The sequence below is a fragment of the Procambarus clarkii genome, chromosome 39, assembly GCF_040958095.1.
Source record: "Procambarus clarkii isolate CNS0578487 chromosome 39, FALCON_Pclarkii_2.0, whole genome shotgun sequence".
Lineage (NCBI taxonomy): Eukaryota > Metazoa > Arthropoda > Malacostraca > Decapoda > Cambaridae > Procambarus > Procambarus clarkii.
In genome coordinates this window covers 3,333,446-3,355,671 of record NC_091188.1, presented here as the reverse complement: position 1 = coordinate 3,355,671, position 22,226 = coordinate 3,333,446, and the positions used below count along the sequence as shown (strand labels likewise).

General features: G+C 41.9%; 1 protein-coding gene across 1 annotated transcript in view; it reads left to right on the top strand.

Moving 5' to 3' along the window:
* Positions 1-6,190: 6,190 nt before the first annotated feature.
* The window catches only part of LOC123760334 (CD109 antigen), a 147,298-nt gene continuing 131,262 nt past the window's right edge, over positions 6,191-22,226 (top strand). Inside the window, exon 1 of the mRNA XM_069338300.1 lies at positions 6,191-6,327. Coding sequence (XP_069194401.1) covers positions 6,288-6,327 — 40 coding nt within the window. The 5' untranslated portion in view covers positions 6,191-6,287. The remainder of the gene's footprint in view (positions 6,328-22,226) is intronic.

Below are 22,226 nucleotides of genomic sequence, written 5' to 3'. Positions count from 1 at the left end.
GAATCGATTGCCTCAATTGATTTTCTCATTGATATAAGTCGATTTATCCTAATTTCTTCGTGTATGTGAAGCTGAAGGTAGTAAAGGTTAATGAAATACTTTATCTACACCACAGTGCTTGCGGGTTATATGGCAAACCTGAACTGGCTTCAGTAGAAGCCCCCGGGCTTCCTGTGGAGTCAGTGGAATCCCAGGTTGTAGAACTTATACCATGTCGTGTTACAGGGGTGAGGTGCACGACTGGGAGTTCCCTAATCGTTGGTTCGAATCACCTCATTCAAATCAAAATCAAATGTCAAAATCAAATGTTTATTTAGGTAACGTACATACATACAAGAGATTTTACAAAGAGTGATGGATTTATAGATAGGGCTAGTACATACAATGCCTAAAGCCACTATTACGCAAAGCGTTTCGGGCATAAAGCGGGCTTTTCGGGCTTCATAGCGTTTCATTGTCTCTGACACCAGCACTGGAGTTCATACACGGTATTTGGAGGCTATAAGATGGCCCAGATGGTTTTCGGAATACTTTAGAGGAACCTTTCTGCACAGTAAGTTTTACTTCAAGACCTGAATAACACGAGTCTAGTGAATTAAAAGTTATTTATACTGACAAAGACATTAGTCAATGCTAACCTTGACTTGATGCTCTTCTTGCCAGTGGTGCTAGTGGCTTAGATATGACTGTATGATCGTTGTATAATATTTTATTATTATCACCCGTACGTGTAAATAACCCTTGTATTATAGATTCTGCCTGTGTACAGTTGTTATATATACTGAAATGTGGTGTGCGGATACCGCAGGCTTATTCTAAGAACGTATTGTACCCATTCAAATCCAAAGTGTGCCAGTGCAGACTACTGATCACATGGCCCTACATGACTAACCCTCCTATGTGCTTTTTTTTAGCATCACGTACTTAGTTTTACTTAGTTCTTGACACACTCAGTACTCCCCTTCATACGGTCTATGGCAGCTGCACAAATGGAGATGTTCCTAAATGTGGTAATAATTTGTTGCTTAAATACACTAGTGACAAATGTGTGACTGTAATTCAGAGGTGTAATGGTCGGGGTATATTCTAGGTCCTGTACAGTGCTATTACCAGGAACACGGGTCCTGTGTATAGCTCACCAGGGCTGCTGCTCCTGTGTGTGTGTGTGTGGGTCTCACCTGGAATACTGATCAGGTGTATATCTTACCTTCATACTGATCCTGTGTAGCGATCTCACCAGGAAGACTGTTCCTATGAGACAGTCTCCCCAGAAACACTGTTCCTATGAGACAGTCTCCCCAGGAACACTGTTCCTAGACAGCTGAGATATACACACTAACCCAAATATACTAACATTGTACTCATTAACACCAACATTGTTAATATCGTATAATGGTAAGGTAATTTGACGTTCGAAATATTCGATGTGGGAGTTACCTCAGCTGATCTACTAGATCAGCTAAGGTAAACAGTCAATAATACATTTGTGTGATTTGAACTGATTGTGATTATTTAATGACTAATGAACATCAAGTGTTGGAGGTCGTCTATCCTTGGGACTGGAGTGCAGGGATAGTGAGAGTGGGTTTATGCTAATTGTTTACATACTGTCTTTGTAAGCTGAGAGGAAGGTGTGTGAAGTCAGAGACATTGGCCAAGAGAATAGATCATGACTAGATAAAGAGGTGAGTTTTCTAGCCTATGTATAGATTAGGGTTATTATCATTTACCACGATCTACTAATACTTTTGAAGTTTTCTCCATCGAAAGACTCAAAGCCTATGCAAGAAGTAATTTTGAAATGCTAACCATAACATATAAATAAAACTACACATGTTGACCAAACCACACACTCGAAAGAGAAGGGACGACCACGTTTTGATCCGTCCTGGACCATTCTCAAGTCAATTGTGACTTGAGAATGGTCCAGGACGGACCGAAACGTCGTCGTCCCTTCACTTTCTAGTGTGTGGTTTGGTCAACATATTTTAGCCACGTTATTGTGACTCCTCGTCTGCATAAAACTACACATGTTTTCTCACCAGACATTTGTCTACTTTTCAACATGTAACTTAAACCTGAAATGGTTCCTGGAGTACATACAAACCCCATATAGACCCAAATGTAATATACAATTCTTTGTTGTTTAGAGAATGGTATATAGTCAAGTATTTAATACCTTACTAAGCAGAGCATACAAGTTCCCAGCAAGTACTAGCTTATACTTCAACGGTGTTCAGGTGACTCCATTATAAAAGTGCCTGAATTGATCAAATTATGACAAAAACGAATACTCAATTGGTCTCTTTATTGACTAGCGGAAGCCTTTAGATACTCTCCACCATAACACTCTCCTACACACTCTACACCACTGTGGCACATCCATGCACTCACACCCCTGCAACACCCACCAACACCTGACTGTAAGCAACACCTCGTCTCCTACTCTTCCAATAAATTACAGGTGTCCCTCAAGGCAGTATACTTGGATCTCTTCTATGCTATACATCAATAACTTACCAAAAGCGTCCCAACTCCCTAAACATATCGTATGAGTTGATAACACCAACATCTGTGTCTTCTCCAGTACTTGACCAGACAGTAAACAATGTAGTAAACAATGAGTTAGACATAGTACTCTTCTGTGTGAGCACCCATAAACTAACTCTAGGCCTGGGGAAAGCCTCTTACATACTATGTCGTAACAAATCAGACAATTATAAAAATTTAAGAATAATTAACATACAAATTGAGAGCTAAAAAGAAGGAATATTTTCCTAGGCTTAAATATTAACAATCGATTTAGCTTTAACAGATAAAACACACAAAATTGTGTCTGAATGAATTTGCATATTATACAAAATTCGATGGAATATTCCATACTCTATGCTCAATACATGTGATATTCACGTATGGATCCATATCTCAGTTATGGGAGTCAGTGCTTGTGGTTTAATAACCGTTAACTTCCTCAAACTCATCATCACACATCAATATTTATGAGAACCTTAATCAAAACATACAGCACCACTATACAACCTCTCAACACGCTAAACATACACTACACACACACTACCGTACTCTATATTAACAAAACGATTTGCAGAAATGCAAACTCAGACTAAAACTATCTTTAGATATCCTTGGATATCCTAGAGGATGTCCAAGGATAGAGATCCAAGGATTCGCAGTCTCCGTGGTGTAGTGGTAAGACACTCGCCTGGCGTTCCGCGAGCGCTATGTCATGGGTTCGTATCCTGGCCGGGGAGGATTTACTGGGCGCAATTCCTTAACTGTAGCCTCTGTTTAACGCAACAGTAAAATGTGTACTTGGATGAAAAAACGATTCTTCGCGGCAGGGGATCGTATTCCAGGGACCATAGGATTAAAGACTTGCTCGAAACGCTACGCGTACTAGTGGTTGTACAAGAATGTAACAACTCTTGTATATATCTCAAAAAAAAAAAAAAAAAAAAAAGAGCCATCTACCACATGGTCTAACCTCGCTGGACAGACCTTGTGGTAGATTAGGCTATTTCTACCCTCCCTCTTTAAATAGGGAGGGTAGAAATAGCCTAAGCTACTCTATCCCTTTGAGATGTATTTTGCTGTCTCAATAAACATACTTGAACTTGAACCTCTTTAAAGGTTAAGCGGAAACAGAGATGGTTGACGGATCCCATACAATCCATACCTTCACACGATTGAATTTAATATTCCCTCAGAGTGCCCTGATTGACCGCCAGACCGTTGATGGGTTATTAACTACTTAACACCACTTGTTAATTTGGGTTAATCACACCGACATTGTTCTACAACTCTGGTTCATAGTTCACTAAATCATTAAGTTCATGTCCAATATTATAACTATTCTCACTTCCTGTTATATGTAATCATTATCCATTTTAATCTGCTGTTCTAATTATCATCATTATTCTCTAGTAAAGTCTGCCCTTCATTAACTAAACTATAAAATAAAACAACAATAATAATACATAAATTTAACACCATCGTCACTTTTATTCTGATGCCAATCCTTATTCTCAAGTGTCAAGTAGAGTTTAAGAATGGTTGTGTAAAGTGTGCACTCTCTCTCGTGCTAACTCAAGGTTACAATGCGCCCAAGTCAACCGTACAGCTCATTGTCAACAAACCTTGACTCTCCTGTTGCCAGTGGCACTCTGCATGGGCAGAGTAAGGTACGTCATGTATAGTATACATACCTTCAAGATTCCTTCATACACCATTATGACATGTATTGTCCGCTTATGTTTAGTGCTAGGCTTCGTGGACATACTGGTGACACACTTTGAATTATAATTATGTTATAATTAATATATTATTATAATATATTATATTATAATATGATTATATTATATATAATTATATATTATAATTTATTATATTATATAAAATATAATATATTATATTATAATAATATATAATTAATATACATTATTATAATAGATTGAATTATAATTAATAAAATATTCAGGATGACTCAGCCTAAACAAAGCAACTCAATACACTAATATCAAGATTAAATTAAAGTTGCCTTGGTCAGTCTTGGGGTCTGAAGTTACACTCCTTGTGAGCTCCTCACACTCCCTGAAGGTGGTGGTGGAGGCGGGGCAGGGGAGGGTGGTGGTGGAGGCGGGGCAGGGGAGGGTGGTGGTGGAGGCGGGGCAGGGGAGGGTGGTGGTGGAGGCGGGGCAGGGGAGGGTGGTGGTGGAGGCGGGACAGGGGAGGGAGGTGGTGGTGGAGGCGAGGCAAGGGACGGTGGTGGTGGAGGCGGGGGAGGGTGGTGGTGGTGGATGCGGGGCAGGGGAGTGTGGTGGTGGAGGCGGGCAGGGGAGGGTGGTGGTAGTGTGGCAGAGGAGGGTGGTGGAGGCGGGGCAGGGGAGGGTGGTGGTGGTGGAGGCGGGGCAGGGGAGGGTGGTGGTGGTGGAGGCGGGGCAGGGGAGGGTGGTGGTGGTGGAGGCGGGGCAGGGGAGTGTGGTGGTAGAGGCGGGGCAGGGGAGGGTGGTGGTAGAGGCGGGGCAGGGGAGGAGGGTGGTGGTGGTGGAGGCGGGGCAGGGGAGGATGGTGGAGGCGGGGCAGGGGAGGATGGTGGAGGCGGGGCAGGGGAGGGTGGTGGTGGTAGAGGCGAGGCGGGGCAGGGGAGGGTGGTGGTGGAGGCGGGGCAGGGGAGGGTGGTGGTAGAGGCGGGGCAGGGGAGGGTGGTGGTGGTGGAGGCGGGGCAGGGGAGGAGGGTGGTGGTGGTGGAGGCGGGGCAGGTGACAATCAGTGAACTACCACCATTCATAACACTCAACATTGCACCGTTAGCACCAAGCTAGCCACTAACACTTCCTGCAGCGGCCGGCAGCACCTCACTCATACACCATGAAGGGAACACTATTCCATCCTTCACCTTCAACCTACAATTAGTTTTCAAGATAACACGCGACCTTGTTGTGATCTTGATCTTTAACAAATCAAGAGTACATCCCACCACAGCCATAACGGCTACACACAAAAATTTACCTAAAGCTATCATTGACTGTTCCTAGTAAGAACTCATATTATATTTGTAATTTCTGGACTTTTATGCTTGCTCTATACTTTCAATTATTGAAGAATATAAGCTAATGAGAGTGAGGGATGTTGTGGTAGACTTTGTAAAGTTTCCGCCATGGCTTAATAATTAAATAATAATAATAATAATAATAATAATAATAATAATAATTAAACTAAATTAAACGCCTTAATAATTAAACTAAACCGGATTGCAAATTCCCTCTCGCAAATTTTCTTACCGGTTATTATCCTATTATCCGGTTTAATGATTAAACTGGTGGATGTGTCGTTGCGTGGCCGAGCTGCTCTTTTAGCATCGCTTTACAGTTAATAGCCCCGATGTGATTTGCAATTTAAAATGAAGACATGTGTTGCTAGGATACGCCATGTTTGGTAAAATATTAACACGAATAAAAATCCCTCATTAACCGTAAATATTTACCATTCCACTGCATCATGTATAGTTAGTCCTGATGTAACTGAAGTGAGTTGCTAAGGATAGAAAATAATAGTATGAGGATGTAGAGGATGGTGAGAGATAAGAGTGGCGGGGCGGCGGGAGCGAGGCTGGCGGGGAGGAGAAAGATGGCGGGTGGTGGCGGTGGTGAGGGCGGCCAGTCAGTCAGTGTGGCGGGTGACGGCGCGGCAGGCTGTCGCATACCCCTCTCCTTGGTTAGTTATCTTGTGACAAGTGGTGACCCGATACTACTGAGGCACTATTGCCATCCATGCTAAGTGAACCTGTGCTTCGCCTGCCACGTGACCCAGGTAAGTGGCCGTTACGGAACTTCCAGCTGAATATGCAATTGATCGCAACGACCCGGAGTTATTTTTGGTTGCCAGTAGAAAGTGTTTGCATATGTGAAAGACTACCACTGAGCGTAGTAAGGCAGATCATGATCAATCATTGACCGGCGCGCGCACACACACACACACACACACGCGCACGCACACACTGGCACTGACACGTGTCACAGCACCTCGTTATAACGTGACAGGCCCACCCGCTCTCGTTAGCCGTTCTCAGCGGGTATTTGGCTTGGTATTTGTATACAAGTTTACGAGTATTACAGTGTGGAGAGGTGTAGGTACACCTGTGTACAGGGTAGTGTGTAAGCCAAGTGAGCGGCAGGAGTGAGTGTTGTGTGGTGAGGAGCGGTCCACGTGGGTCAGTGTGTTGGACAAGTGTCAGAAAGTAGGTTGCTTGACCACCTCGCCGTTCTCTCCGGCTCACTCACTTTTGTGTGCGAGTCTACAGCTCATTCTCCTCATATTTGTGTCTGTGTTGACGTCCACCTTGAGGGGGATTTAAGGTGTGAGTATGTGAGTGGTGTGTGTGCTGTGAGCCAGCAGGCGCTGACACCAGCTCACACGTCAGGCTGGAAGCGATGTTTTCACTCGGAAATGATTGTTGCGTCAGTTCTCCACGTGCTTACGTTTTATAATAATTTATCACCTTTTCCTCTTAAATTCATGTATTCCCCCCCAGCCTTCTGTCTCGATTTCTATTCCTCCCTCCCTCCCCCATCTTATCTTTCCGGTTATTGATAAGTAGTCATTTTTGTACCGGGAACTAGTGTTGCAAACACTGTACCGGGTATAGAGTTCTGACACCCTAGAACAGGTCGGGGTCCTTTCCCCACGCTTTCCAGGAGCCCGCCCTCAGCGCTCGCGCAAGGGCATCGCGCCAAATTTTCCCACTTCACTTTTTTTTTTTTACACGCAAGTAGGTAAGGGAGCAATTGACTTGTAACCGTGATAGCAGGTTGCGACTCTCCTTTCCCACAGCTCCTCTACACTTTTACTCAAATATTCCCTGATTTTTGCTCTGGATTATTATCATTATATCTTGCATTACAGTCTTTCTGGTTATTATTATTTAACCTGTTGATTTTTTAGGAATTTGCTGCTTCGTCTGATGGTAGTATTGATATTTAGTATGATATATTGACGGTTAATGATTGCTTTTGTCGTACTCGCTTCAGAATTATCGCTACATCACCTTGCTGCTTTTAGATTTTGTGCCTTGGACCAGCGAACAACGCGTTCCCTCTGAACTAATACATTTCATTTTAAACGCTATGGTCCCCAACGTACAAAATACTATGAAAAGTAACGACTCACAAATATCCACGTTTGCTTTGCATCGGTTAGGTTAGGTTTGGTGGGTTGCTTGGGTTCCTGCCATTAGGTTAGGACTTTGTAGTTTGTACATTGTGGCAAATCAAGAGAAGAGCCTACTCTGATGTCGTTGCTATCATATAACCTGCCCATGGCCCGACGTGAGCCGTTGCTATCATATAACCTGCCCATGGCCCGACGTGAGCCGTTGCTATCATATGACCTGGCCATAGTCCGACGTGAGCCGTTGCTATCATATAACCTGGCCATCGCCCAGTGTGACCCGTTGCTATCATATAACCTGGCCATCGCCCAGTGTGACCCGTTGCTATCTTATGACCTGGCCATGGCCCAGTGTGACCCGTTGCTATCATATGACCTGGCCATGGCCCGACGTGACCCGTTGCTATCATATGACCTGGCCATGGCCCGACGCGAGCCGTTGCTATATAAACAAGAGGATGGGTTGTTTCTGTTATCTTGGCTCCGACAAGGAAAGAATTGGGCTCAGGTGGACTGGCGTATATCTTTTTCGTGGCAGTTTTGAATGATGGTGGATAGTTTTGACAATTGTTGCATTGTATGCCTTGACGTTAGCAAAGCTTTTAATACTGTGTCTCACGAGAAACTAACTCTTTAGAAAGTTAGAGGCTCATGGTATTTGGGGGGAGAGGGGGGAAGTTGGATAAGGCCATGGTTATTGTAAAGGAAATAAAGCAAGGACAGTGTCAAGTGCGAGTGGGAAACATGTCAGTGGAGTGCCCCGGAGCTCTGTCCTGGGCCCCCTGTTGATTACCACATATATACATAACAAATCTTTGCACAGGATTGAACAGCAACATTTACAGATTTGAAGACGATAGAAAAATAGGGAGGGAAATAAATTCTGATGAAAACGCAAAATCGCTACAAAAAGTTCATTATATGAACTTATATATTGCCGAGTTCCTTGTCCGAAACTTGGAAAGAATCACTCTGTGATGATTCGGTGGAAAAATGTAGTTTAATGCTGAAAAAATGTAGGGTTATGAGCTTAGGTAATAATACTAGAGTTCCCAGATATCAGCTGGATAATTTTGACATTGTAAAATCTGAAAGCGACAAAGATCTGGGATTCATGATTAGTACGGATTTTAAACCAACAAATCAATGCATAAATGTTAGAATAGGGTAAATAGGCTACTGGCATTTATTTATAAAAGTGTCATCAAAAACGCATCAGCAATATATATACACAAAGTTATAGCCCGCGTCTCGATGTATATATACTGAGAGTTTACTTTCTCTGTGGTTGGCCAGTAAATCAATAAACCTATTGTTGCCTTCGTAACTTCCATAGGTTGAAGGAAATGTATATGTTTATTTCTCAGAATGTTTGGCAAAATGTTTATTGTTTGTGATGTGTGTCTATATATGTATGAACACGTTGTACTGAACGGGGTGAGAATAGCTTGAGTTACCTCATCCCTTTGTGTGTATATTACCTCAATAAACTTATTTCAATTTCAATTTCCATAGGTTGATAGTCGTTAAACCCAACACTAAACCAAGACAGCTAATGTTTTAGCATTTTTTCTTGCTCTTGTTAGGCTCCATCTATATTATGCAGTTCAGTTTTAAGTGTCCGTACTATAAAATGGACGTAAATTCCTTTCGAATGTGTACAGAGAAAGATGACCAAGTTATTCCCAGGCATTAGAAACTTTCTTTATGAAGAGAGATTAAGAAAGTTTAACACATTCTCTGGAAAGGTAAAAAGAATACTAGTACGTGAGGTGAATGAAGTATACAATTTGATGAAAGAGTGTAATACAGGAATTACATAGATATAAATTGGACAAGTTTAGATTCAGGAAACACTTAGGAAAATTATAGTCAGGACGCAAGGTCGTTGATTTATGGAATTACCGGGTAAGATAACAGACATTGAATTGTTTCAAGCATTGGTTACACATGAATGAGTTCGGGTAAATATAAATAGGGGCTTATATACAATGAAATCACAACAGCATTGATATATTGATCATGCTCTTGTGATAAATAGCATGATAAGTATAGTTTATTTATATATCATAGTATTATATTCTTTTTGAGTAGGACGGTGTAATTGAACCTGCGTCCCGGGACGGGACATTTAGCCAATAGGCTTTCAACAGTTTATTTTCATGTTACTACACAATTTTTACAGCTGGGTAATACTTTTCTAGAATCTTTGGGCTTTAAAATTAAATTAAAAAAAAAATCTGAGTGACTTTTATCTTTGGGTAGATTATCAAGCCAGTCTTTTTCTGTCTACAGCAAGACTAGTGTTACCAGTATGACAAGGGTGATCGTACTGTCTCCTACAAGCACCACCTGATGTTTTTCTATAATAATCTTTGCTAGTCTCTTCCAAGCGTTTTAGCTAACGTTTAGCAAGCGTCTAAAGCTAGCGTTTTAGTGTGTGTTTTATCAAGAGTGTGTTTTATCATAATACACTTCCTTGCCTGCATTTTCATCTCTCGAGTTTACAAAAAAAAAAATGCAGACAAATATTTTATGAACTCGGATACCCTAATTACATAGACAAGTATAAGATAATTAATGCATGTCATACCGGTAGGGTAGGGTATGAAGTTGCAAGAAAAAACCCACAACTGGTTGAGGCTCTTTCCCCACGCTTATCCTGGACGGGCATTCCTTGGTCCCCACCACCCGTGGGCCCACCACCGGTGGGCCCACCACCGGTGGGCCCACCTTCCTTACCTTTAATGGGCCCCGCTTTCCCCTGGGCCCGCCTCCCTTGGTCCCTACTCCTCCTCTGGGCCCACCTCCCCCGGGCCCTCCATCCCGTCGCTTCTCAAGGGCAACGCGCCAAATTTTCCCACTACCAGATTGGAGCAAACCTGTCGTCAACAGAATATTAATAGGACACTTTAGGACTAAAAATGTGGGTATATTTTTCGAAATTGGTTATGAAATTTCAAAACTGCTTCAAGTCCACTCACGTTCTTAAATATTTTAGAGTTCTCTTATAGTGAAATTCGCAGTCCGAGGTTAGGTCTTGTTAGGCAAGCCTTATTAGGATAATTTTGTGCGTGATAAAATGGAATGTGACCCCGAGGGGAAACTTAAATTGTATCCTCAGTAGCTGGTTCCAATTTCATACTTATGCCTTTAATTCAGTTTTATCTATTTAAAATGGAATGTCTGTCCAAAGTAGGAGGCTAGAGGCTAGGAGGGGTAGCCTCACCCAACTTTCCAAGATGAGATAGGCGAGTGTCATAGGACATTCTAGTGCCACCATTTAAGAAATATCGGCAACTATATATATGCCGAAATATTGGCATTAAATCGTCGATTTTTAAGAAATATCGACGATTCCCTGCATCAAAATCGGACGGAAAATCGATTCCCTGCGATTTTTATGAAGACCAGGAATCGAGGATGTGTTTTTGTTAGAGTTTTTAGCAGTTTTTTCACTGCTTCATAATATTTTTTTTTTTTTGAGAAAGAAGGAAAGAGCGGTATTGAGGGGAGAGGGAGGGAGAAAGGTGAGAGAGGGAAGGAGAAGGGGAAATGTTGGAGGAAGAGGAGAAGGGGAAAGCTAGGGGAAGAAACTAGGGGAAGAGAGAAGAGAGAAGTGGGAGGTGGCAAAGATGAGAGAAGTGGGAGGTGGGAGAAGGGGAGAGAGATGAGAGAGGGGTGAGATAGAAGGGAGAGGCTCCCCGGAGGTGGAGTGAGGCACCCAAGCACAGCCAGGTACCCACTCTTGTATTATAAGATAATACCGTTTTGAACAAGATCCGTTGACTGTATATTCATTTATGTGAGAGTTGCTTGTTGTGTGTAGCCCCGAGCAAGGAAGTCATGGTAATCTCTCGGCTAATGCTCAGCACACAACACAGTGACTTACCAATCCCACCCCTATTGCCATTAGTGAAGCAGCTCCCACACTCACTTCAGTTGAGTCGTCCGTGTGGATTTTGGAAGTCACGTTGCTCTCTTTGGGTTCATCACTCGTATAAGAAAAGGTCCATAGTACTTTGTCTTGTTTATATCATTACCCATTTCATCGTCTGTCCATTTTTTGTGACAGTAGTAAGGGGTACGTTGGGTCCTACTTTTTATCTGAATTTCCGTGATGGGGCCACTGATAGTTGTGGCATCGACGAGGACAGGAAGCTGGCGGCTTGTCAAAGGTCCCCTCAGCCTCATTTGCCCGGATGACATTTTCTATCTGTATTTTAAAACCCAGCAGAGTTTTGACGTTTACGGCTTCGGCGGGTAGGCGGTTCCACGGGTTTACAACCCTATGGGTAAAAAAGCATCTGTTTTCTGTCCTACATTGTGGCTTGTTGAGCTTGAACCCCTTGGTCCTCGTTCGTGTTACATCTGACCTTACGAAGAAAGTGTCCGGATTGACATCGTCCAAATTGCTTAGTAATTTAAAAGTTTCTATTAGATCTTGGGTAATAATAGATATTATTTCTATTAGTAATTATTATTACTTTCCTGGGAGCGAAAGTGCTTTACTTTTACTCATGAAGAAATAACTTTTTATTAAATGAGTTGACTTGCAAGCTAAATGGCATATTATGTTTGAATAATATAATTATTGGTAGATAACGCAGTTTCTCGACCTGGTCATGCGTGTACAGTCCTGTATTCCGCTCCTAGCTAATTTGTAATTCAAAATATTCTGGTAACACCACCTTTTAGAATCCTATGTAGGCGTAAGTATCTACATCCATGAAAGAGAATGTCTGTCTTTCCAAAGTAGGAGGTCCTACGCTTTTTGCTTGTCTCTCCCATCTTTTCAAGATGACACCTGGGGATGTGGACGTGTCATAGGCCAGTCGGAATGGGCCCCAGTGCCACCTTAAAGAATTAGCGACTCCTATAGCTATCCCTGCAATTTTCTTGGTGTGAAATTGGTAATTTGTTATCTGTAGATTTTTTTTGAAGATTTTTCAGCACTTCTTAATATAACATTTTCTGAGAGAGGGAGGGGAGGGGGAAAAGTGAAGGAGAATGGAAGAGAGAGAGGGAAGATGGGGGAAGAGGAGAGAAGATGGTAAGAGAGGGGAGAGTGGGGTAGTAATTGGGTAGAGAGGGAAGATCGTGGGAGAGAGACTATCCCCCGTTTATAGATTATGTATTACTTCACTCAAAGCCTATCCAAAGTCTCCAGCCTATCCTCCAGCGAGCACAGAAGGAAAATTATGCTGTAGTCGTTAACATTACAAATTCACAAACGAAATAATCTAAGAAAATGCGTAAATACTAATAATATAATAATAATAATAGGCTATATCTATAGCACCACAATATTCACTGTCCAATTATACAATGACCTCCAATATGTTTCAATCTGCAGTGATATTTCTGAGGAATAATCCTAGTTAATATTTACCACTGGCAGATGGGACAATAATTATGAGCATGAATATTAAAATCAAACACTAGGACGTGCCAATGCTGAAGTGCGAGACAATACTATAAATGTACGAGGCATCTTAGTCATCAAAATTTTTCAATTTATCCCAAATCATTAGTATTGGTTTTACTCCTACACCAATGTGATAATATTCATCATATGATGACGATGTATTATTATTATACACGATATAATTCTGTGTTTCCTCTTTTAGTGTTTATTTTTAAGTGATGACCACACACCCGTCCAGTGGGAAAACAGCATAATATTGAGCATTGTAAAATATATTTAAAAATTTGTAAGCACGAATAATTTCTCAGCTGAGATGTTTTTGTCCGCAAACTTTTTAACGTGTCACAAAAAATATGTCTTGTGAATCCTCACTCCTAAGAGAAATAGTGTTAATTCTAACATGGGCAATTCTCAGTTGCGCGCATCAAATACGTGAGGATGATGCGGAGACATCCTACCACCAGCCCACAGCATGACTTAACACCATGTGTAAATCCATTATAGCTACCCGCCATATAACTCATATATAGGCTCTCTACGTCTTAAATTTGCCAACCTCAGCAAAAAAAAAAAAAATCCTTGTTTGTGTGAACTTACAGGGGTGAGAAAACCTCAATGGAATGTGGCTGTCGACGTCTGGTCCATTGTTCATTTGTATGTTTTTTCTTGTGCTTCATGAGTTTATCAACACTCATTCAGCTGGTGTAAAAAAGATGGTCCGTTGCTGATTCACTTACTGAACTTCATTTCCAGGTGACTCGACTGCTAATTTCCTCTGGTTCCATCAGAAAACCGGTTATCTATGTCTATTTCTCAGACCGCTGTGCAAACTGTGCTCCTCTTGCTCAAATAAAGATCGTCACTATACTCACTCTTGTCTTATACTCTCTCACTTGGGCTGGACGGTAGAGCGATGGTCTCGCTTCATGCAGATCGGTGTTCAATCCCCCGACCGTCCAAGTGGTTGGGCACCATTCCTTCCCCCCGTTCCATCCCAAATCCTTATTATGACCCCTTCCAAGTGCTATATAATAATGGCTTGACGCTTTCTCCTGACAATTCCCTCTTGTCTTAAACCATTTTGATAGCGAGTGCCCAAATTGACAATAATTTTCGAAAATAATTATCTCTCGTGCCCATGGGAATTTTGAGCCACAAATTATAATTGATCAATATTGTATTTTACAATTTTTTATGGATAAAGAGATTACAATGCTTGAAATTATTCTTAAAGAATTATGTTTAAGCAACAAATAACTCATCTGAATGGTATATCTTTATAAATTGTTAATAATAACTAATAATTCCCAAGTAGTAAAATTAATCAATTAGTCGCAGTAATAATGAACGTTAAGGAGAAAGGAGTCCCTATGTTTATATTTATTATTTAACTATTAACAGAAGTCATCGCAGAGATTGAGATAAATGAAAATTTTTTATAAGGCTTCTTAAAAAAAAAAATCTTAATATTTATGTTTTAACAAGATCATAGAAAAAATGACAAATATAGTAATTTACGTATTAGAAACAAAAAACCTGAAATTATAAACTTTGGTTTAAATTGGAAAAAAAACAAAATACAAAAATGAAAGAAGGTGAAACTTCTGCCGCTGCAGGAACGATGACATATTTTTGGTGAAAATATTGAAAATATCGTTAATATTGTCGATGCGTGATTATTCAGGCAGTCAGAAATTCAGGAATGAAATTCCAGAGTTTCAGTACCTCATATTTTGCAGTTTTCTGCGTTAATCCAGTCACTAACCGACCTCTTTCAGTATTTTCTAGTTCATCTTTTTAAAGTCGACGAAATTTTGCTTCCAAATTGAGCTGCTTTGTAAATCAGTCAATTGTATCTTAAAATGACCCAAGTCACCCCACTGTAACATTTTCAAATTCAATTTGTCTAATGTTACACTGTCTTTTCTATCTATGAAATTTGCAGTTTCTTCAATTGACTAAAATTAGTAAATGTTAAAGGAAATTGTTCAGCAGTTGAATCAATGATGCTCGAAAATTGCATATGATAAATCAGTTTTCTCATGAATTTCAAGATTTGTCATGCGTTTTTTGGGGGGGTTTTGGAAAATATTTAAAAGTGCCATTGTCGACATCACGTCATAATTGTTCATTTTGATTTCAAAGGCTTTTATGTTGTTCAACTCATTTAAACACGAGGAGAAATCTATGAAAAACATCACTGTTCAAATCCACAATTCACATAATTCTTGACAATAAAACTTGGAATTCTTCAAAAACAGACGAATTTCATCCACTCAACAAATGAGTTGAAACAGGTCCTGTACCAACCCAACGAACATTATCGTACATGAGCAGTCCTGCGTACACTGAATTCTCCTCGCTCAGTAAATTCTGAAATTGACGTTTCATCAATGTACGTGCTGAAACATAATGGTTACAAATTTGTTTTCTTCACGTTTGTTAAAGCCAGATTTTGACCCACAAACCTTCCTCTTGTACCGTAGACTGAAAGCCTAAGACTTGCGGTGAAGCACATTGAGTGAAGAGAATGTATATGGCTCTTAATAAGGAAGCAGGGTGGTGTTCAGGTGGACTTTTGACACAATAACAGCACACATTGTTCACATTGAACGCGTGTTGCACTAGACATGGTGTTCATTTTAAACGTGATTTGCAATAGGCACACCGGTCATATGGAACACATGTTGCACTAGAAACGATGTGTGGTATTGAACACGTTGCACAAGGCAGTGTTCATGGTGAACACGTATTACACTAAATACAATGTTCGTATTGAACACATGCTACACTAGACGCACATTGTTCCTATTGAACGCATGTTGCAAGAATCAATGTTCATATTGAACACATCCTGTACCGGCCACAATGTTCATATTGAACACATGTTGCACTGTACAAACAAAATTTATATTGATCATATGTTATACTAGCAAAACGTGTTCATATTATACAAGTTGCACCACATAATGTTCATATTGAATACACTAGTCATAGTCACCCCATAGTTAACATTACAGAGGATAACGACCTCTGCAATGTTGAACCACAAGGACTCGATCCCTTACCCTATAAAAACAGAGGTCGTCGCTCTACCAATCCGTCAAGAATGCAAGGACGTAATCGGAGCCCATGAATCGACTAAAATCTAATTTGGACATATAAAATTACCAACCAGTTCCACAAATCCACATTATCACCTTTCGTGCTTAGGACCAGCGATAGCATTGTCCAACCTGTTCCAATGTGTACAATGGTATTCCAGCTTCCTGCGGGAGACAAAAGGGTGAGTTAAGGCAGCAAAAGAACCTTTGAATGAACAGTAAGTCCATTCTGGCGATTAAATTCGTTTCCCGGTACTTTGTGGAATGGTTGCCTGAGGTAACGTATATATATTGGACCCCCAGTTAGATTTATTCTTCAACAAATACATGTTATTTTACGACATTGTGAGCTTTCGTAATGATATATAAATGATGTTTAAAGATACACACACAGAGATCACACTAACGTGATGCATCAAATGAAGGCAGTGTCTGGGATGCTCCAGGACGCAGGTTCGAATCCTCGTCACGGCCCTTGTGGATTTGTTCATGTTTAAAGATAGTTATCAAAGTGATTAATATTTATAACTAATATATAATTATGGAAAATAGATCAAGATTATACGTAAATATAGATGAAGCTAAAATATACACATTGAAAATAAATTATAGGTGATTATATGCAACTTTAATAATTTATAGATTATATATGGTTTATACATACTGACTCTTCATTGTGTCTTAACAAGCTTATCAAGTTGTCGCCTCGGGCTTTAGCTCCACCTCCAAAAGAAATTGTTGGAGTTCCGTTATCCAACTTATTCAGTGCTTTAGATTGTCATTGTATTTTAGATTGTGTCATTGTATTTCAGATTGTGTCATTGTATTTTGGATTGTATCATTGAGGTGTTCCGTGTCTTGTTGGAGAGTCGTCACGTATATTTTCCCTTACACTCTCCCGTGTCATTTTCTTCACCCTGCGCTGAATTTTTAGCCTTAGATGAGGATTTTTTCTGTAAGCGAGACGCCCACCTGCGAGAAGAGCAATCACAGTGGCACATATCATGATCACAGGCTTCAGTATTCTCAAGAATTGGTTCCTGTTTTTTCATCGACGGCGCCTCTGGCTTACCACCATTGCGTCCAAGAGCTCGGAGAAACTGCCATGGCGCCCATTTTCTTGTATTTCGATAACTAGGCTTTTGTTGTGTATCGTGTGCAAGGTTTTTTAATATTGAATAGGCTTTGTTAATCTTTATATTACTTGTGAAGTTCGTGCAAGTCATTTTGTATTGATGGAATGCAATTTTCGTCAGTTTTATGTAGCCTCAACGAATCAAATGATATGGTTGGATATGTTGTATTCAATATGGCTGATGTGGAATACAAGCAGCGTCGGTTCCCTCAACGTCAGTCCAGTAGGATTCAACTCCATTTTTTGGACGAATTACGTACTATATTTCAGCAATTGTATTATCTATTCCAGTATTTTGTTAGTTATCCCTGAATTTTAAGACGCGGTTTTCCATGCGGAATTTTATTGGTAGAGAAAATTCATATATATTACATTTAACTAGAAAGCCATAGGCTGAGTATTTGGTTAAAAGTTCAGGAAAATGTGTAGTTTTTATTAGAAAATATATATTATTTTTAATCTATACAACGATGTCTTGACTGGATGGGAAAGTGAATCTGTAAAGTGCTTCAAGTAAAACAAGTATTTCTGTAAAGCCTCTGAACAGTACGGTCTGAAATCTGTACCTGTATATATATATATATATATATATATATATATATATATATATATATATATATATATATATATATATATATATATATATATAATGTACACTTTATTATGCAAGGTTATACAGTTACATATCTGATTTTATACAAAAAATGAACATTAAGAGGACACAAGAATATATATATATATATATATATATATATATATATATATATATATATATAATTATGCACCCTGGTGGCCTGAAATGTATTCTTGTTCGTAGTGTATAAAACGTCTCATATGTGGTGGGAATTTCCCGTAGGTTGTGGAATACATAGTTTATTTCCGTAGAGTTATTGTTGGACGTCTCGAGACTCTTGGGTGAACGCTGAGGTGAATAGTGTTCAGTTAAAGTGGTCGTGTCATCCATCTGGTCGCTTTTACTGGTCGTGTCATCCATCTGGTCGCCTTGAGTCAATTTTCCTCCAGTATGTCACTACTAGCTTCAAGATAGCTCGTGAAGGTCCTCAGCGACCCCCTTAACTCCTCTGCATGTGTAGTTCTGTGGTCACTCCTGACTGCCCACACGTTATTATATTCCTCCTGGTCCTGTGTTTTGGTCTATACTGGACTGGAAGTCCACTGCTGGACGTAATATAGTCGCGTGAGGGCGGGAGTCACGTCCTGAAGGAGGTCGTCCGCGTAGCGTGAGGGCGGGAGTCACGTCCTGAAGGAGGTCGTCCGCGTAGCGTGAAGGCGGGAGTCACGTCCTGAAGGAGGTCGTCCGCGTCGCGTGAGGGCGGGAGTCACGTCCTGAAGGAGGTCGTCCGCGTCGCGTGAGGGCGGGAGTCACGTCCTGAAGGAGGTCGTCCGCGTCGCGTGAGGGCGGGAGTCACGTCCTGAAGGAGGTCGTCCGCGTCGCGTGAGGGCGGGAGTCACGTCCTGAAGGAGGTCGTCCGCGGCCCTTGTCTCACCGTCAGGACGTTATCTGACACGGTGTTGTTATGGTTAGTATTATTGGTGGTGGTCCTCGGGTAGGCGTCCCTCCCTCCCTCTTTGGTTGGGCGGGAGAGACGTGTTGCATATGTGGCAGAGTATGCTGCTCTGCTGCTGCTGCTGTAAGGTCTTTGGTGGTGGGTTTATTGCTGCCTCCGTCACTGCTGTGTCTGCTGACAGCCGCCCTATTTCCACACATCCTTCACCCTACCCCCTTCCTCTCTCTTCCACAACAACCGCCACCTCTCCTCTCTCTCTCTCTCTCTCTCTCTCTCTCTCTCTCTCTCTCTCTCTCTCTCTCTCTCTCTCTCTCTCTCTCTCTCTCTCTCTCTCTCTCTCTCTCTCTCCCCCCCTCTCTCCACTCCCACAACACCCTTTACCCCCTACCCCATAACAACCACCACCCTCCTCTCTCCCCTCTCCCCAACAAACCCCGCCACCCCCTCTACCCAAACCCATCGCCCTTACCCCCTTCCCTCCCTCCCACAGCAACCTCCACCCCCCCCCCTCTCCTTCCCCCTCCCTCCCAAAACCCACCTCCACTCCCTCTCCCTCACAATAACTTCATATTCAGTACAGGTATATTGCACCTAACATATTCCGACTATCTCCTGGGGTGTTCCGCATTGTTGCTTGCTGTCAGAGATTCAGAGATGGGCTTTGTGTATTATTATTACGTCGCTTTCTCTCCTCGTTCTTCATTCTCTAAGTCGTCTGTGGTCTCCGGCGGCGTGGGAGGCGCCCTCCGCCACACGCGGTCACTCCCGTGTCGCAATATTCCCAAAGATGTCGGGGTTCTCGAAGTTACCATACGCAAAAATATCCTTCCATTTCTCCAACGACTTGGACTGGTGGGTAGAGCGAAGGCCCTGTATCTCACAGGGCCCGGCGTTCGATTTCCGATGGTTCATTTAGTGATTGGGCACCAGTCTTTCATCCCGTCTCACGTTCTCCTGCCTACCTTTTCCATGCGTTGAATAGTCATATTGACTTGGCACCTTTTTCTGCTGTCTCTTAAGGTTTATACAGGTTTAATGGTTTTATCTCCGTCTGAGGGTGGCAAGGTGCATACGTCAGTAGCGGCCACCATGGCGGTGACCTCGACTAGAGCCACGAATCTTAATAACGGAGGAAATTGTAGGTCTATTAACCCATGCAAGACGGTTCTCATAAATATCCAAACCCTGACATTCATGGTTTCCCATTGTCGGGGACAGAACGTATGTTACCCTAGGGTACCCTAGGGCACCCTAGGGCACCCTAGGGCACCCAAGGGCCAACGACTGACTCGCCCCACAACTGTCGCCAAACTCCTAGCTACCTGTTTACTGTTGGGTGAGTAGAAGTAGCAGGTGTAGGGAAGCATGCCCAAATGTCTGCGTACAGCCTGCCCCGGCATCAAACTAGGGTTCAGTTGGTGGTGAGGCGACTGCTGTACTCCTGCTTTGTTGGTCAGCAGGTAGTTTGTTTCTGTGATGCTCCCTCTTGGTAACTTGTTCTTCACGTGTCATGTTCTGAATCAGTGTTTACATGTTATTAATGACTTTACTGGTCCAGTCTGAATTAGTTACTTCGTCCTGTGATGATATTTTGATCAGACTTTATATCACCCTCGGTAAAGTGTCATTCATCCGGACACTTGTTAAAGTGTCATCCATTTGGTTACTCTGGCCTTGGCTACGCTCTGTGATCAAAGGCTATTGGGCTCTTATCATGGTATATATGATAGTTGATTGGGCTTTATCGTATATACATTTATATATATATATATATGACAGTGTCAGACCACGGAGGAAAATTGAAACAGGAATTTCCTTAAGTACTTTCGCATATTAATACATCTTCAGAAGGAGTGAATATACGTATTAATATACGAAAGTACTTAAGGAAATTCCTGTTTCAATTTTCCTCCGTGGTCTGACACTGTCACATTTTTAATCACGTGTTTATTTTCGTGATTTACACACACATATATATATATATATATATATATATATATATATATATATATATATATATATATATATATATATATATATGTATGTATGTATGGAGAATCTCTGTATGGAGTCTGCCTCCACCACATCACATCCTAATACATTCAATTTGTTGACTACTCTTGACACTGAACAAATTCTTACTAATGTCTCTGTAGCTCATTTGGATACTCAGTTTCTACCTGACGCCCCTTGTTCGTGAACCATCTGTGCTAAATAGTCTGTCTATATCAATCCTGTCACTTTGAGAATTTTGTATGGGGTAATCATATCTTCTCTTACTCCTCTGTTTTCGAGTGACTTGAGTTTTTAATTCTAGCAAGGCGACAATGTTATATTACTCTATTGCACTCAGACCAAGTGATCTTAGACAGGTGTTCATTCTATGGAGCATGAAAATCCTTATTCCATTTTTTATTATTTTTCTGTCGGATGGTTAGGTTGAGGTTGGTGATGTTCTTGCGAGAAGCACATTGGTGTTAGCTCCTAAACCTTCCTGCAACTTTGCTGTTGGAGGATAATGCCTGCAACAAGAATTAAGGTAGGTCTGGGTAAATGCTGAGACGAATAACATTATCTCGAAGCAGAGGATAACCTTGAGAGTGGAGAGCCGTGCTCAGGCTCCAAGCAAGTGAGGACATCAGTAGTGTTGCGACACGACAGAGCAGGTGGCACCCAGAGGCAGAGGGAAACAGCCTGGAGGATCCGTGCCCCACTGAATGTGTCAAGTCACGCCCCCTCGTCGCCGGCGCGCACATAGGCCCGCCTTACAGCGCTCTCGTCTAGCGTGGGGACGATGACTAGTCCTTAGTTGTCCAGACACCTTGAGTACAGGACGCACCAACACCCACTCTCCTCACTCCACCGTCTGGTCATACCAGGGGCTTGGCTCAGCTGGGTATGAGAGGGGACTTCTAACAGCTGGAAGCTGGCCTGAAGAAGGTGGGCGCTGAGTGGTGAACAACACTTCCAGTTTGCGAGAAGTGCGTCAGCGTTGCCTGTACTGCTGCGGCCTGCGCCTAGCGGCGCTCCCCGGGGTTGGCGTAAGTTGCTCCACACATTATTCCTGTATATATGTATATGGCTATGGTATATGTACCACAAGGGCCGTGACGAGGGTTTGAACCTACGTCCGAGAGGTTCGAATCCTCGAACTTCCGTTTACCACGTCGAAATCTCAGTCGATTAAGGCAGCGTTTGGAATCCTCTCAAACGTAGGTTCGAACCCTCGTCACGGCCCTTGTGGATTTGTTCATTTGATGCATCACGCTATTGTGATTTCTGCGTGTAATGGTATATGTATATTATACTCCAGCCTCGACCACCAGAGCGCAGCTCCTTAGTCTCCA